General features: G+C 48.5%; 2 protein-coding genes and 1 non-coding gene across 9 annotated transcripts in view; all 3 read right to left on the bottom strand.

Annotated features, from left to right (window-relative positions):
• The window catches only part of Gnb5 (G protein subunit beta 5), a 41,317-nt gene extending 30,772 nt beyond the window's left edge, over nt 1-10,545 (bottom strand). Inside the window, exon 1 of one of the 2 annotated variants that reach the window (XM_021261103.2) lies at nt 10,428-10,545. The gene's annotated coding sequence lies outside the window, so the exon portion shown is untranslated. The remainder of the gene's footprint in view (nt 1-10,427) is intronic. The other variant, XM_087180524.1, reaches the window with a different exon arrangement.
• The window catches only part of Myo5c (myosin VC), a 69,430-nt gene continuing 59,402 nt past the window's right edge, over nt 7,126-17,153 (bottom strand). The window contains exons 39-42 of one of the 6 annotated variants that reach the window (XM_013074316.3): nt 13,877-14,051; nt 13,447-13,527; nt 10,428-12,391; nt 7,126-7,736 (exon numbers count right to left, since the gene is read on the bottom strand). In XM_013074316.3, coding sequence (XP_012929770.1) covers nt 12,227-12,391; nt 13,447-13,527; nt 13,877-14,051 — 421 coding nt within the window. In that variant the 3' untranslated portion in view covers nt 7,126-7,736; nt 10,428-12,226. Of the gene's footprint in view, nt 7,737-10,427; nt 12,392-12,432; nt 13,528-13,876; nt 14,052-17,153 lie in introns of those variants that run through there. The other 5 variants (XM_004835385.4, XM_021261059.2, XM_021261064.2 and 2 more) reach the window with 5 other exon arrangements.
• Nucleotides 11,537-11,670, bottom strand: LOC147830531 (small nucleolar RNA SNORA41). The gene has a single exon (XR_015439389.1). It is a non-coding gene; the product is annotated as a small nucleolar RNA SNORA41 (small nucleolar RNA).

Here is a 17,153-nt window from a genome sequence, read left to right as displayed (position 1 = left end):
AGAAGATGCAGAAACAATGCCAGACACACTCAGCCATCTCATCTTCGATAAAAGAGCCAAACACCCTCACTAGAGGAAAGATAGCCTTTTTAATAAATGGTGCTGGAAAAATTGGGCTTCAACTTGCCAAAGATTAAAACTAGACCTGTGTCTCTCACCATGCACTAAACTAAAATCAAAATGGATTAAAGATTTAAATATTAAAATAGAAACTCTGAACCAGTTGGAACAGAGGTTAGGTAGAACCCTTGAAGATATCAGTGTAGGAAAAGATTTTATGAACAAAACCTCAGTTGCCCATGAACTAGCACAAACAATCAACAAATGGGATCTCTTCTTATTAAAAGTCTTGTGCACAGCAAGGGAAACCACCAGGAGTGTGAAGAGACAACCCACAATGTGGGAAAAAATCTTCACCTGCTCTTCCTCAGACAAAGGTCTACTATCTCGAATCTATAAAGAACTTAAAAAGATCAGACCTCCCAAATTTAAAGACCCAATCCAAAAATGGGCATCTGAAATGAACAGACATTTCTCAGACAAAGAAGTAGAAATAGCAAATAAATACATGAAAAAATGTTCAACATCACTGGTCATTCGAGAGATGCAAATGAAAACAACGCTGAGATTCCACTTCACTCCAGAAAGAATGGCTGCTATCATGAAATCAACCAATAACAAATGCTGGCGGGGCTGTGGGGAAAGAGGAACCCAGCTCCACTGCTGGTGGGAGTGTAGACTGATGCAACCATTGTGGAAATCAGTATGGAGATAACTCAAAGAACTAGGACTGGAAGTCCCATTTGACCCCGCTATTCCACTGCTGGGGATCTTCCCCAAAGAATTAAAAGAATCATACCACAGTGATATATGTGCACCCATGTTCATAGCAGCGCAGTTTGTAATAGCTAAAACTTGGAAACAGCCCAAATGCCCATCAACTGGAGACTAAAGAAAATGTGCTTTTTTTATAAAATAGAGTACTACTCAGCCATAAAAAATGAGAAATTAGAGACATTTATAGCTAAGTGGATGCACATTGAGGCGATACTCTTAAGTGAAATAAATAGGACACACATGAATAAATTCCGAATAGTTTCTCTGGTGTGAGAAACTGAAAGTGTAAATAAGGACTAAATGTATAATAGGTAATGTGAAATAGGAGGAAAAGGGGCAAAGGCGAAGGGAGTGGGAGGGCTAGGGGAAAAGATAGAAGGGAATGGAATTAATATGAGAAAATGGAAAAATAGGAACAAAATCTTTGTAAATAGGGAGGACTGGAAGGGTTGACGGGAGGGCTGGGCAAGGGTGATAAATAAGAACCAAGAGAGACTATGTAAAGGTGCAAATTTCCAATGATGAATGTCACTATATTGTATACCTAAAATGTACCAATGATTAGAATGAATAATCGATAATGCAAAACAGGAAGAAAAGGTCCAAAGGGGTAGGGGTAGTGGGAGGGGCAGGGGAAAGGAAAGAAGGGAAAGGAAAAATGATGAAAAATGGAAATAAAGTCTTTGTAAATAGGGAAGTGTGGAGGGCGTGAAGGGAGGGCTAGGAATGGGGAAAAAATAAGAACCAAGATGCATTATGTAAAGGTACAATTCCCAATGAGAAATGTAATTGTGTTGTATACCTACAATGTACCAATAAAAGAATTTAATAAAAAAAAATTTAACAGGAAGAGTCCATAGGCAAAACAAGAACATGAAACCTGTACCCAGGAACACGAAAGACGGGAAACCAGCCCTCTCACCCACCACTGATAAAATGCAAAGGAGACAAACGCAGCCACCTAAGGACTCTTATTTAATCTGTAAAAGACACACCTACACATATACACATGTATGTATATTCTCACTTTAGCATCATTATACCTGCACCAGATACACACACACACACACACACATCCCCTTTACTTAATTTCTAACTCTAAGCTGGCCTTCTGTGAGCCCCTCACCACTGCCCCATCCATCACAAAAGGGCAGGAAGGAATCAAACAGCCAGATAGAATGTAGACAGAGGTGCTCAGGTTAGGATCAGCCAGAGACAGCCAGAGAGCCAATCATATGGTGACAACTTCCAGGTGCCCACATGGGGGATGGAGAAATAATCCTAAATAAAAAGGAGCTGGGGACAAAAACCCATCAGTCATCACTTTCTGATGTCCCTACTCTTCCAGAATAGCTGTCTATTTTCTTGTTCTCCAAATAAACTGCGTTCTTTTATTTTAGCCTGCCTCTGTAATTCCTTACTGCAGCCGAGTTTACCATCTTGGTAGGGTCCTGGTAGCTGTGTGTTTCCACAGAGCAGCGTCGGGGCGTGGTGTGCACCCTACCTCAGGCGTCACACAGCGAAGAAGCTCTGCTGAGGCTTACATTTTGTGTAGTTTTTCTCAAGGTTCATGACTACTAAATGCTTCAACATTGCACATATTTTACTGACGAGTGAGCTCTATTAAAGGTGACAGTTGGCATTGTTTTCCCTTGGCTGGTAAAGACTATAATTTACTCGTGAGTCAGCTCTAATTTCTTTATGGTCTGGATAAGGAAAATCATTCCCTACACTATATTTTACTGATGGTAGCTCTGTTAAAACTAATAAATTGTATTATAGACAGCTGAGTTAGGTAGGAATATTCTAGGCAGGCAGACAGGGCTGGACCCTCAAGGGAGTCAGCACAGAGCATGAGAACACATCACAGCTGTGGGTGGAGGCTCATCCATCGGAGGCCAGGCCTCAAGATAAAGACGGAATGACCAGGCCATGTGCCTACCCGCAGGTTAAGCCATGATGTGAGATTATGCAGAGAGGTCCCCCAAGTTGGACCCCACCCGCATCCACAGGAGCACAGGGACAAGAAGCCAGCAGTCGCCCTGCTGCTCTCACCCTGCTCTGTTTATTAGCCAGCCCAGGCCCGTCAACATGGGACTCTAAACTTTTCCACCCTCTTGACCAGTGCCCCCTCCCCTGCCTAAAATGCCCCATACAACCACGAGCACAGTCCTCTCAGGGCTTATGGCCTTCTCGCCCTTGGCCCATCTGCACCCAGATGGCAATAAACTCATCACATGTCGCTTAGACTTTGCCTGCCTCTGTGGTCTCAATCATGCCTTGGTCTGATCTTACATATACCTGTCATAAAGAATCCACTTATCGGGCTGGGGATTTAGCTCAGTGGTTCTGCTGCCTGCCTCACAAGCACAAGGTCCCAGGTTCGATTCCTGGTACCAAAAAAAAAAAGAATCCACTTGTCAAAAAACAGGCTCTTTGTTGTAAGAGAAAGAAAAGTTTATTCCAGTGAACAGGGACTAGAATCAGGAGATTCTAGCAGCTAGCTGGGAAGCTGAGTCGATCACATCCGCGTGTGCATGGGTTGACACTGGGAGAGAGAGGTAGTGGCAGCTGGCTGGGAGAGATTTCATCCGTTAGTGGATGGGCTAACACCAGGAGAGAGATATCAGCAACTAACTGGGAAAGGAATTAGGTTCATATAGGTATTGAAGGGGTTAAGGAACCTGGGGTGAAATGTTCATGACTTGGATGCCCAAGGACGTCTGCTCAGGTGTATAGACAATCGCTGGAGTTCTCAGGGCCAGGGGTTGTATACTTCCTTTTGAGTCTATCTGCCCTATTTACTGAGAAGCTGCTGTTGTTTGCTGAGAGCAACCTGTTTGCTTTGTCCTGCTGGTTTAGGGCAGGCCTGACAATACTACAATTGGTATCACCTGGTCCAATAAAGTCCAGATAGATGTCAGTCACCCAGGTGGGTGAGCAGGACCTCCTGATCCATCCCTTCCTGAAAGAGTCTTTGTTCTTTCCATGCACCCTTGCTATGTGACCTGCTTCCCCATTGGGTCAATATTACCTAAGCAGCTCTACTTACAATCTTTTTTTTTCTTTTGGTACCAGGGATCGAACTCAGGACCTTGTACTTGCGACACAGGTGGTGGCACTACTGAGCTAAATCCCTGGTGCTCTACTTGTAATCTTATTGGTTGATCACAGTTTTGACCCATGTTGTGCCCACCTTGTGATTTTGTACTTGTGGTGATTTTGCTCCATAAAACTTTCTCTGAGAAGTGGGTTCCTTGGCAATGAAATGGGCTTTCGGGTCTCCTCCTGTCTCTCAGGAGCTATCGCTCTCAAGAAATGTTCCTACTCTTAACTTCCACTGTTCCTTAGAATTCATTCTTTGATTTTTGGGAACACGATCTTGGCATATCTGACATCTAGTAGGTTGAGAGCTACATTTTTTCTGCTTTATTGATTGCATAGGTTTTCACATGCTCTAAATTATAAATGCTTCCCCAGGCACATATTTTCCCAAAGAGTGAGCTCTGTTAAAGTTAACAGGTTGCATAGTTGATTGCCAAGAGTATGACTCTGGAGCTGAAATGCTTGGTAGACTTCCTGTTAGATTAGGGCTGAAACTCCCTGGTAGTTATGGCTGTGTCTGGGTGTTGGACCAGGTGAAGAGGGAAGACACACACTCAAGAGAAGTTAACCCACAAAGACCCGATCCAAACATGGACATTGGAAATTATTCATAGACAGCTCACAGAAGAAGTTCAAAAGGCCACAAAATATGTAAAGAAATGTTCAACATCGCTGGCCAAATTAACACACACTGAGATTCCATCTTTTCCAGAAAGAATGGCCATCATCAAGAAATCATATCCTAACAAAGACTGGTGGGCTACATTGTTGGTGGGAATGTAAAGTGGTACGGCCACTATGGAAATCAGTGTGGCGAGCCTAAAAAAGCTAAAACTAGAAATTTCATAGTTTTCCCCTGGCTTAGATCGACTCCATGGTATGAGGAGCCAGCTCTGTGCAGTTAACCGTGTGTGTGGCTTCCCTGCCTTGTTACTACTGACTGCTTCACCAGGCACATGTTTGATCCATGAGCGAGCTCTATTAATGTTCACAGGGTGCATAGATTTTTCCCCTGCCTTGTAAAGATGATCTATTTCTGATAGAGTGGGACCATGCTGAGTGAGCTGCAAACTCAAAAATTGGCTTTCATATTGTTGGGTTTTTTTTTTTTTTTTATGGTACCAGGGATTGAACTTGGGTCCTTGCGCTTGCAAGGCAAGCGACGGAACCAATGAGCTAAATCCCTGCCCCTGGCTTTCATATTAAAAGTCTGAGTCTGCCTATTAGCCACAGTGGTTTGTCTGAAGAGCCAGCCATTGGTGTGTGGGGACAGAATAACTCCCAAGGGCCGGGGATCTAGCTCAGTGGTTTCACTGCCTGCTGCACAAGCACAAGGACCCGAGTTCAGTCCCCAGTACCAAAACAAACAAATAACAAAACAGAATAACTCCCAATACAATGATCCGTGATGCTGTGTCATCTTGGATGTAAGACAATAGTGCAGCCACAGGCAACGTGACTTGTACACAAAACTTCTATAGAAGCAAAAATAAATCTACAGGAAAGAACAATCCCATGACTCAATCACCTGTTCCTGCTAGAATGTCTCGTTCTCTTGTTGCTAGGAACCTGCCCGAGTCAGTGCTTTCTACTCCTGTCCCTGTACCACCCCTGACCTCTTCAAGGAGCTGTGTGTTCAGTAAACAGCGGCAGCTCCACGAGCTGGCGTCTCAGCCTGGTAAGAGCTCTGACCGTCCTGGGCCCCCTTTATGCAGTACAGATCTTGTCTTGTCTTTTGTTATCCTGCGCCATGCCCTTGGTCAGGTGGCTGGAGGTCTGATCAGCCTCCAATGTCTGATGTCAGCTCTTTTAAAGCTAATAGTCAGCATGGGTTTTTTTTTTTTTTCCCCCACAAGAATGTGATATGAAGGCTAAAAATCCCTGGTAGATTGGGGCTGAAAATCCCTGTTAGTTGGCTGGTTCTTGTCCTAGTTACTTTTCTCTCTTTGCTGAGACAAAATACCTGGCAGCCAGTTAAAGGGGGAAAGGTTTATTGAGGTCACAGTTTGTAGTCCATAATCAGCTGCCTCCAAGGCAGGGTGGCTTGGCAGACAGGAAACTGTTCATGGTCAGAAGGTAGCAAAGCAACAAGGGATTTAAGAGTATCTTTCTGCCCCTTTTACCGCATCCAGACTACGTAGGGTGGGCAGCACTCACACCCTTAATCCTAGTGCCCTTAAGCCTACACTGCACCATGAATCAACTCCAGCAGCACAAAATGTAGCTCCAGACACTTACTTGCCCTACGTCCTCATGAGGCTTTGTGAGCATAAGCAATACCAGTTGTGAACTGGGAGTTTTGGGTCTGTCTGTATCACTCAGTTTGTGCTTGTTCGTAGGTGACACCGACCAATAGGCTAGGAGCTGAATATTCCTGGAGTGAATATAAGGAGGAGGAGGCCTGGTGGCTTCAGTTGCTTCAGAGACTCTACACACTCATGCCTGGGGCCTCTGCATGTCCAACTCTCCTGGTTTAAGCGCAGACTTTGTGCCTCCTCACAGGGACTCACAGGGGGTGCTGCAGTGAGCTCCAGGGTTTGAAGTTTTGACTGGATCCTCTGCTCTGCAGCACACACAGTCCCCCAGGATGGTTAGTTTACCCCTACTCTACTGCAGAAGGTGATCTATTGATCTTCACACTTTGCATTTACTGTCCCGTGGCAGCGCTTGCACTTTGCACAATCCTCTCACAGAATCTCTGAGGTAGAATTTGTAAGCTTATCAGGGCTTTCCATGAAATTGGGTAAGGAGACACGGAGGACTAATCAGTGAGTTCCAGGTTAGCAGTCACAGGGGTCTTGTGCAGGACCCTGCAGAGCTTTCCTAGTTATAAGTCTCAGCTTTTTCATCAAAGGGGACATAGAGAATAGGAAAGGCGAGAAAATGCAGAATGTGCCTTTTTCCTCTTCTCCTCCACCTTTAACCATTAAATCTATTAATTACAGGTTGCAACTTATGGGTCAATATTTACACATTTACAAGCAGTGATCAAAATATGCAGTGGATGCTTCAATTGAAAAATATAATCACAGTAAAAGATACAGTACATTGCCACAAATCCCCATCAACACCCTCCACTCACTTCAAGCACACTTATCCCCTGTTCTTGCCACTTTCCGAAGCCATTCTGGAGTCTGTTAGGGTAAACTGAGGCATAGCCAAGACCACCAGAGCAGGCAAAAATGAAGCAACAAGAGAGGTTTTATTTCCAGCCTGGGTGGAGGCTAGTGAAGGACAAAGCTATTGGCCCTGGAGGATTGGGCAAGGGGAAATTTTAGAGGGGAGTTTGGGGAGGGGAGGGGCAGTGCCAGGAAGAGTGGAAAGTTTTGTCCTGGAGTGGAGGAAGCCTTTCGTTCTGGGGTGGTGGAAGCCTGCGGGCTCCAGGGTGTCTCGGCCCACAGAGGTTGCTGCGTGGGGTGCGCTGCTTATCTCGAACTTGGGCCTTGGCTCCCCATTCTCGTCTGCACCTGGCAGATGTGTAGCTGCATTGCCTGGGAGGATTTTTCTCTTCTGCCTGGGCGGGGAGTCCTCTTTTCTGAGTGTCTTTATGAAGTGCGATCAAAAATCCAGAGTGCTGCTGCACTGTCCAGTCCACCAGAGGGGCAGCTCGTAAACACATGACACCGTGTCTTTATCCACCTTATTCACCAGATCTGGCACCATGAGATTTCTGGCTTCTGGCTCTTCCCCAACATCACATAACCATGAAAGGAAAACATTTTGAATGGATTCAGAACATCGAGGCAGCGACAACAGTGCAACTAAGACCTGTAGGAAAGAGGACTCCAGAGCTGCTGCAGAAAGTGGAAAGAAGATGGGATAAGTGTGTTTGAATTGATGGGGAGGAGTTTGAGGAGAATTCATAGCAATGTGTATTTTACCCAACAAATTTTAAAAAATGTAAGCATTCATTGTGTGATCACACTTTATATATTGATAAACTTCATAGTTAAAATTAGAATTAAAAAAGAAAATAGGACAGAGCTGGCCTCCAGAGCCTGGGAGTCTGTAAATGCTGTCCCCACATCCACCCTGGGAGGGCAGCGGGTTTCAAGGTCAGGCCAAGGACACCCAGGAATAGGATTAGGATGGCGAGTAGTGGATTATCCCATCGTGTGAGCTCACAGAAGTAGGTCAGGGAGAGGTTGAGTGTGGGAACAACACTGGACGACCACAAACCTGTTCTGGGGAACAGAAACAGCCCAGGACAGAGCGGCAGCTGGGAAAGGGAGACACAGCAGCCCAAGGGGCAAGTGGGGAGGAACAGGTCAGCTGGGAGTGACGGGATAAAGGTAAAGAATCAGGGAGACGACCGAAATTCCAAACATACATGGAGATGACCGATATTCCAAACATACATGGAGACAAGGGTGTTCTTCTCAGTCGGAATTTTAAGCCTTTTCCACCCCTGGAAGCTGCTTGTGCTGTCCCTATGAATCAGTAGACTGAAGGCGTGGGGGAGTGGGCGGTCGCCCCAGCGCCTGCACCAGCTCCACCTGGTGTCGCACATGCGTGGCTGCGTGCACTGTTTAGTGATCAACACTGTGTGCCACGTACTCCTGGGACCTTTGCTTTTTGTTTAGTATGTTTTCTTCTTCACTGCTGTCCCACGTCCTTGGGACCCTCTCCTTTTTCAGTGCTGGGATCAAACCCAGGGCCTTTAGCAGGCCTTAGCCGCACCCCAGTGTTTGGAGACCCCAATGCTGTGGGCAGATTGGCCAGCCGGGGTTGTTGCTTGTTGCACAAGCAATCTAAGCGTTTAAAATTATGAGTGTTGTACATGTTCACTGTGGAAGAGGAGGAAGATGAAAGAAGTGCAAGGAGTAAAGTTCCCACCAAATCCCCACCCCTAGAAGAGCTCCATTTTGAGATGTGGCAACCTTAGCATCAGTGGGTCACACTGCCTGCCCGCGCTGTGTGTGTTTCTGTGCCCTGGTGTTGTCCCTTAGTGTTTGTCCCCAGTCGTGTTTAACGTTAGTCCATTTATTATAGTCATGGTCAATAATCCTTTTTATCATGAGAGAAATTTTCAGTGAGAGCAAATGCTTCAGTGAGCATTTTGAGAAGAAAAAGACGAAAATTCTTCCATATAAAGGCTAGTTTTATATGACTAGACAAGACCCTCCCTTTTAATATTATCTTTGTTTGACTTTAACAAGTTCGAAGCTGCTCTGCAGTGGGAGCTCCTAGAATTCAAGGCCTCCAGTTACCCGGTTTACCTCAGAAGGTGGCTCAACTATTACCAAAAACTGGTTTCTTTTTAAAAGAATCAATACCAAGAATACAACTGTATCACATGTTTAGTTTGGTCTTTACTCTTCCAGATTTTTCTGACACACACACAGAAATATGGCTTTGTTAATTATGTAAAATGAGGCCATTTAGCGACTTCCTTTTCCACCTAACTTTCTCTGTCAGCACTTACAGATTTGCCTTTTTGGGGTATTAGCATCAATATTATTCCACACTATGGGACATCATAAACTATTAAACCAAGCTCTTCTTAGATATATAGGACAAAAGAATTGAACAAGCAATTTCCTCAAAAGAGGATATTCCCATAGTCAAAAAAACCATAAAAAGGTCTCAGTGGCTTTACTCATTCCAGATTGCAAATTAAAGTGACAGCTGATTCTGCTACCTTCCATGGGAACACCTTGAATTAGGGACCCAGCACAGGCCAGGGTACAGCGTTCGCCTGGCTTGTGCGAAGCCGTGGGTTCCACTCCCAGGACTGGGGAAGATGTAACAAGCCCAGAAGTGTGGCAGAACGTGGGGACCGGAACTGCCTGGCCTGCGGGCGGCATAAAGAGGGGAGCAAGTGTGGAGGGGACAGCCTCTGCCAAGGCTGGGCACACGTGTCCTGCGGCCCAGCGCTGCCACCCCTGGGCACAAGCTCGGCATAAACACATGAACGAGAACATCAGACAGCTTCATTCTCAGCCGCCCCAACTGAAGCAGAGGGTTCCGACAGCGAAGTCAGAGCAATGAGCTACTGCTGCAGAACACTGCTGTCCACACCTCTTCCGGTTCCCCCAGCTGCACCCTAAGGCTTTGGGCCTCCTGCGAAGAGTCGGCTGCATCCATTTCTACAATTGACTCATAGATCGGGTGTGATGGCTCACAACTGTGATTCCAGCGCTGGGGAGGCTGAGGCAGGAGAATTACAAATTGAACCCCAATCTGGCAAATTAGCAACTTAACAAGACCTTGTCTCCAAATAAAAAATGAAAAAAGGCTGGGAATGTAGTGCAGTGCAAAGGCCCTGGGTTCAATCCTCAGTACTGAAAAAACAAAACCAAATCAAACCGGACTAAATGATTTTAAAGACGTTTAGCTTATTTCCGATGTCAAAACTAATATAATTCAAAACAAAACACCCTCTTATCTCAAAACAGATTCCTATGGCTGTAGCTGAACTGCAGATACAGATGGGCAAGGCCGAACCCCCTGCCCGGTGCCCAGGTCGGGGGCTGCGCACGTACCTGGCCGGTGGGCTCGGGAGCGGACGGCGAGCGGGCGCGGCGGAGGAGCTGCGCTGGCAAGGGGGAGAGCAGCGCCTGTAACCCGCTCTTCCGGGCTCAGACTCAGCTCCCGCCCGCCGGTCACCGCCCCGTCTCCGCCCAGCCTGGACGCGGCCCGAGGCCCCTCCCTCCCTGCTCCGCCCCTCACAGCCGGGGGCGGGGCCTCGGTCCGGCCCAGGGTGGCTGCGGGAGTCAAGGAGGCGGGAGGGAATCTGAGCGGAGGTCGCCGCTGGCCGGCCGTCTGCACAGGGGCGGAGCCCGCAGTGAGGCCTGCAGGGGGCGCTGCAGGAGCCCCGGGACACTGCCCGCGGCCGCCGGAGTCCCGCGTCCTGCAGGGCGCGCTCCCTGGCGCCGAGTCTGGGCTGGCCTCTGTGCCCGTATTTTACTGATCGCAGGATCAGAGTTCTAGTTCTGCTCTGTCCTGTGCAGGGCACTGGAATGAACTAAAGAAGGTGGTTTACAAAGTGCAAAGACCCTGTTCCATGCTGTCCTGGCCACGCCACTCCCACTCCTGTGACGCGTGTCCCTGTGTCTCTGCCCTCACTTGACCCCGGGAGACCCAGCCTGGGGGCTGGCAGAGCAGAAAGGGGGGAGTCCTGGGCCAGGAGGGCTCATCCAATGACTTTCTGTGACCTGAAGAGAAGGTTTGGGGTACAAGGAACAGCCAATCCCCATAAAACTTGGGAAAATGGATTTCTTAAAAGGAGGCATTGACATAAATCCTCAGTTACTTTTATGAGAAAATTAAAAATATATTAGATGCTGACAGAGAAAATCACTTAGGTTTACTTTATGTTATTTTATTTTTTCTTTGTTTTGTTTTATTTTTTGAGAGAAAAATTTATGCTGGTCTTGAACTCACTATGTAGCCCAGGATCAAACTTTCAGTGATCCTCCTGCCTCAGCCTCCTGAGTGCTGGGATCACAGCCTTGGCTTAGGTTGCCTTTACAAACTTGCTGCTTTTTTTGGTATCGGGGATCAAACTCAGGTCCTTGCACTTGCACAGCAGGTGGCAAAACCACTGAGCTAAATCCCTGGCCCAAAAACTTGATTTTTTTTTTTTTTCATCTTATGTCTGTCACACACATGCCCACTTTCTTTTTGGCTAAGAAAGAGGTATTCAATTGTGTGACAATTCCTTTCCCACAGTGGAATGCCACAGCTGCTATGATTAACAACAGCTGCAGACCAGTAGCTGTGGAAGAAAAACTTGATTTTTAAAGAAGTTATTGTGTGAAAAATATTAAACAGTAAACAATTATGGTGACTTTGTTGGCAGATATAAGTTGGAGAAATGTCCTTACAAAGAACATGATAAACTGCATGGCAATGAAGCTGTGATGCTACATTAGTTTAAAACAGATTTACACATAAATCCTAGGAGAATTTCAGTGAGTAGTCTCCCGACATGAGGATTCTGAAGCCAGACATGGATGATTATGGAGTGGTTGTGGCCAGGCAGGGTCACGTCCCCAAAGAGCGGCCATGGGACCCAGCGGTGCCTTCTGGGCCTCACTGGCCTCCAGGAAGTCAGAGGCCTCAGCCTGCGGACCCTGTCACAGACAAAAAGCTGGGACACCCGGGAAAAGATGGAGCCCTCCAGGGGTCCCATAGAAGCCACCTGGGAGTCCCTGGGGGACAGGGTCAGTGCAGCCTCATCGGCCGCCCGTAAGCTCGAGGAGGAGTGGCTCCAGGGGCCCAGGCTCCTTCCTGAGGGACACCCCAGAGCCCCTGTCCCGTGAGGGCCTCTCCTCCCTCCCTAGAGGCGGCGCAGGAAGCCCAGCTTGAAGCTGCTGGGGATCTGCAGTAGCTCCAGGGCGTGCGGCGAGGCGCTGAAGGGGAAGGTGACCGGAAACAGGTACTTGGTGTCCAGCATCAGCTGCGCGGAGTCCTCCCGGCCGCTCAGCAGGGCCTGGAACGACAGCTGGGGACGTGTGAGGACGGTGCCAGTGCTGCCACACTGCGACTGTGCCGGGAGCGGCAGATGTGGCGGCTCTGCCCGGCCAGAGCCTGTGGGCCACTCTCAGGTGCTGGGAGCATGGGGCCGGGCTCGCCAGGGGCCGAGCCGCTCTCAGCAGCACGGCCTTGTCCTGCGTCACCCAGAGCTTCCGCAGGCACAGGCAGAGTGATCGTCGCCCTCCTCTGGCCTGGGGGCTCCTGGGCTCGGTTCTAACCCAGCAGCACCAATCCCAAGTGCTGCTTTTCCACAAACCCTTTTCCTCTTTACTCAAGAGTCTGCACACTCTGGCCTCGGACCCCTTCCTTCCTACAATTGTGTGGATGCCAGAGAGCACCCGTGTATGTGGGAACTGACAGATACCCTATTAGTAACTAACGCCAGAGTCTGCCTGCAGTAGTCAAGTGACAAATCCAATACACGTGAAGCATAACGCTTTCCAATGCTGGGTCTGGCGAGAAGCAGCGCTGTCTCACACTCCCGCAAACCTCCCTGACCTCGGATGTGCCCCAAGCTCGTATCTGCGGGAAGCCGCCAGAGATGCTCCGCGCTCGCCCCGCGGCGGTGTGCCTTATCTTTATTTTGGTTTTATTGGACACAGAAGTGTCTCTGGGTAAAGCAAGGGCTTTGCAGATGCCCTGTGAGGATCTCAAAGACCCCCAGGGACCCCTGAACAGATTGGGGGAGCTTCTGCCCTCGTTCACTAGGGAGAAACCTGGGACTGGGGGTGAAAGGGCCCAACCTCTATGCTCCCGACCCACGCTGCCCGGGCGCACTGCGCTCCTGATGGGCGGGAACCAGGCGCTGCCAGCTCCCTTCCTGGTTTGGCTGCCCAACCCTCCCTGCCAGGACGAAGACACATTCTGAAAACAAGCACATTTCTGCTCCTGTGCCCTGGGCGCGTTTCACTTGCACGTTCCGCAAATGGACTTTAATGGTGGGTGGTTTCATGGCATGAGTTCTGGGCCAGTGTCTTACACCACACTTGCAAGTTAGATGACGGCGCAGCCTCGGGGCCTCACCTGCACTTTGCGCACAAAGGATGGGGTCACTCTCTTCTCGAAGTCGTCTATGGGTGTGTAGGAGTTGAGGATCTTTATGATCTGGAACACAACACAGCATGGAGTCAGACTCGAAGAAGACCCGCTCCAGCCATGCCGCGACGCTCATGGAAGTTCGGAAAGAAAACTAAGGGAGGGAAACCGAAGGCAGCAGAGACAAGTCACCCTGTGAGAGGATGGGCTCCCTCACACATGCCCACTGGTGTCCGTCCTAGCAGGGAAGTGCACATGCATGATGTGTCTGCTAAGTGCTGGTCAGGCGAAAGGGACCATGGGACATGCGTGCGCTCCCCAGGGACACACAGTCGGGTGCACCCCAGCCTGGAAAGCCACGGCCGGGGCAGAGATCTGCCCTTGAGGACCCCGGGGGGAGAGCGGCCGGCCCAGTCACCTGCACGGCGGACAGTGAGGGGCAGTGCTCAGCAATCTCCTTGGCATCGCTGTCTGTGGTCTTCTTGACCTGGAGCAGCCAGGCTGCCTGAGACAGCGGCTCCAAGGTGCCCCTGGCTGTGCTGGTCTGCAGGTTCTTGTCTTTGAGCCACTCCTCCAGGTAGCTGATGTTGCACCTGCGTGGAAGCCAGGGGCGGAGGACACTCAGAGCAGGGCTGGGTCCCCCTGTCCTGCAGGACAGTGGGGTTAGGAGCTTAGGAACAGTCTGGCATGTGACCAGGGGCCAGCAGGAGGTGGTGCTCGGGGTGCAGAGTTTCCTGGTGTCCATGGTAAGCACCGCCACCTGGACAGATGACTGACATGGTATAAAAAATTGAGTATTTTCCTGAATTGGCAGAACAACTGCAACTGGAGGGAGACTTTCTTTCAGCTGCCTGGGGTTCCCATTCCTGTTCCTGTCACTATCACAGGTTATGAGTCAAGAGGCACAGATTCCAGTCCCTCCCATCTTCTGGAACTATGAAACAGGATCTTTCTTCTGTGTAAGTTCACTGTCTCAGGCATTTTGTTACAGTAACAGAAAGCTGAGTAACATATAGCAATTTCCCCCTGGATCTATATTCAGAAAAACTGAAAACATGTCCACGTGAAAATCTGCATACAAATGTTGATAGCAGCATTATTCTCAGTGACCCTAACTGTGAAAACAACTAATGAGTAGGTCAACAAATTATGGTAGATCTGTACAATGGGATATTTTTCAGCAAAAAAAAAAAAAAGATTTAGGTGCTGATATCTGCTACATTTATGAATTTCTTTCTAAGCAAAAGAAGCTGTCTACAACATAGAACATGTTTTATGACAAATATCCAGAACAGGCCGATCCGTGGAGACTGACAAGATGTCAGTGGGTGCCCAAGCCAGTGGGGAGTGGGATTGAGGTGGGGAGTAAGAGGCACCTAATGCACGAAGACTTCTTTTTGGAGTGATGACAATGTTCTAAAATTACATTATGGGGATGGCCGCACCACTGTGTGAATGCACTGAAACCCACAGAACTACGCTCCCTTTAGCGGGTCGCTCTGTGGTGTGCGTGACCACGAAGGAGGCTGTGCGACGTCTGCACGCTGGACCTCACTCAGGAGCCCCGTGAGGCAGGTCGTTCAGGGAGCTGTGCAGTCAGGGGAGCTCTGGTCCTCCAGATTAGCCTCTCCCTGGCTGGAAATGGGGCACAGTGCTGAGTTCAGGTGGCTGCGATGCATGTGAGGGAGACATCTCCGGTGCCGGGTCCCCGACCCCTTTCTTGGCATTGTCACTATTGTCCCAAGAGTTAGTTCGCACCCTTCTTGTTTCTGCTGCAACAGGCCCCTCAGAGCTTCCCACCCCGGCCCTCCCACCCCCCACCCTGTCTAAGCTTGAGTGCAAGCGTGCTAATCCTCCCGCTGGACACTGTCGCAGCGCTCAGGTGCTGGGGAGGGGTCAGAGGTGTCCACCTGTCTCCCCGGAGCACAGGGCAGCTGTCTGAGCACCGACGTAACAGCAGTGTGTCAGGGGAGACCTCCATGTGGACAGTGATCTCCGAGCACTTTCCTCGTTCTTCACTGGCCCAACTCACTGCAGCCCGAAACAGCAGCAGGCATTCATGCCAATGAGGGGCTCTGCAAGGGCCCTGGTTCCAGCTGGAGACGTGAAAAGGACTTTAGTGCTCAGAGTGGGCAGAGATACCTGATTTCGTTTTTCCCTTTCGGTTTTCTGTATTCTCTCATGCTCAAGTCCCAGGCAATTGCAGAGTGGCAGTGGTGGTGACGATGGAGGGAGCAGGAGCCTGAAGCGTGGAGGGAAGGGGCCTTGCCTCAAATGGAGGAGCTGGGTTCCAGAGGATGGGTGCTCACCTCCCTGTGCCCCACATGTGGTCCCGGAAGAGGGGATCCCCAGGGAACCAGAAAGTGCCAGGATGTGTTGAGAGGGAGGGGCTTGGAAAGATTTATTAACTCCGAGCTTAACCGCGCCTATGCATGGGTCTGACTGAGGCAGCATACACAGACTCTGAGAACTGATCATGGAACAACCACCCCTCAAGTTCCAGATGGGTCATGGGTGTCACACAGGAAACAGAGCCAAACAGCACCTCAGAGGTACAGAGGACGGTGAGTCAGAACTTACAGCCTGGACCCAGCAAAATATCCACCTTCCCCAGAGAACTTAAAACCTGGTGTCCCACAGTATAATATGGGCAATGGCCAGGATACAACTCAGAATTGTCCTTGTCGTATGAGGAAACAGGAGAACCCTCAACTAGTATTACGACCAGCAGGTGTCCTCATGGAGGAGACACGGGTGCTGGGATTGTCTGGCAAAGCCTCTGCAGAAACCATTATGCACATGTCACAAAAGCAAAGACAAACTCTCCTGAACCGAGTGGAAAGACAAAGTCTCAGAAAGAAAACAGAAGATATCAACAGAGATCAGATGGGAATTTTAGAGCTGAAAACAAAAGAAATAGTTGAATTAACAGCATAGGCTCCCTTAGTTGAAGACAGAGGGGCCAGGACTTGGGGGCTGACAGAAATTACCCACTCTGAAGAGCAGAGGAGAAAATGGAAAAAAAAATGAACAGAACTTTCGGGATCTGAGGGACAAAAATATAAGGCCTAATGTTGTTTCTGGGAAGAGGAAAAAGAGTATGAAGTAGACAAAAGTTTTTAAGAAATAATGACTGGAAATGTCCCAAACTTGGTTAAATGCACAAATGTGCAGTCTAGAACCTCAGGACTTCTTTGGGTTTCCTTCAAAAAGGCTAAACCCAAAGACATTCATATGCAGACACAAATAGAATCAAACTAGGAAACTGAAGACAGAAACAAGGTTGCTGCAGTCAGACAAACTGCATTACTTGTGGAAAACAACATCTCAAATGCTGGTGGATTTCTCATCAGAAGCCACAAGAAGAGAGGAAAGATGTGAAACAATACTTTTAAAGGAATAAAAAAACCCTGTTAACCCAAAAGTCTATATCCTGCAAAAGTAGCTGTCAGTATGAAGGCAAAGCGAAGACATTTTTAGATGAAAGGAAACTAGGAAAATTTATTGCCAGAAAAGCTGTTCCAAAAGATTACTGAAAGAATTTCTTTAGGGAGAAGAGAAATTATATCAAAATGAGACTCAGAATAAAGGAGTCTTGGGACAGGGAGAATGAAGAAAGAGTGGCAGAACCCGTAACTACAGAGATGAATGTAAAACACTCTTCTTGGAGTCCTTTAAACCTGTGATGGTTAAAA

Source organism: Heterocephalus glaber, unplaced genomic scaffold (assembly GCF_053883595.1).
Source record: "Heterocephalus glaber isolate CG9 unplaced genomic scaffold, H.glaber_assembly_v1.0 deba00000122, whole genome shotgun sequence".
Lineage (NCBI taxonomy): Eukaryota > Metazoa > Chordata > Mammalia > Rodentia > Bathyergidae > Heterocephalus > Heterocephalus glaber.
This window is presented reverse-complemented; position numbering and strand designations above follow the sequence as displayed.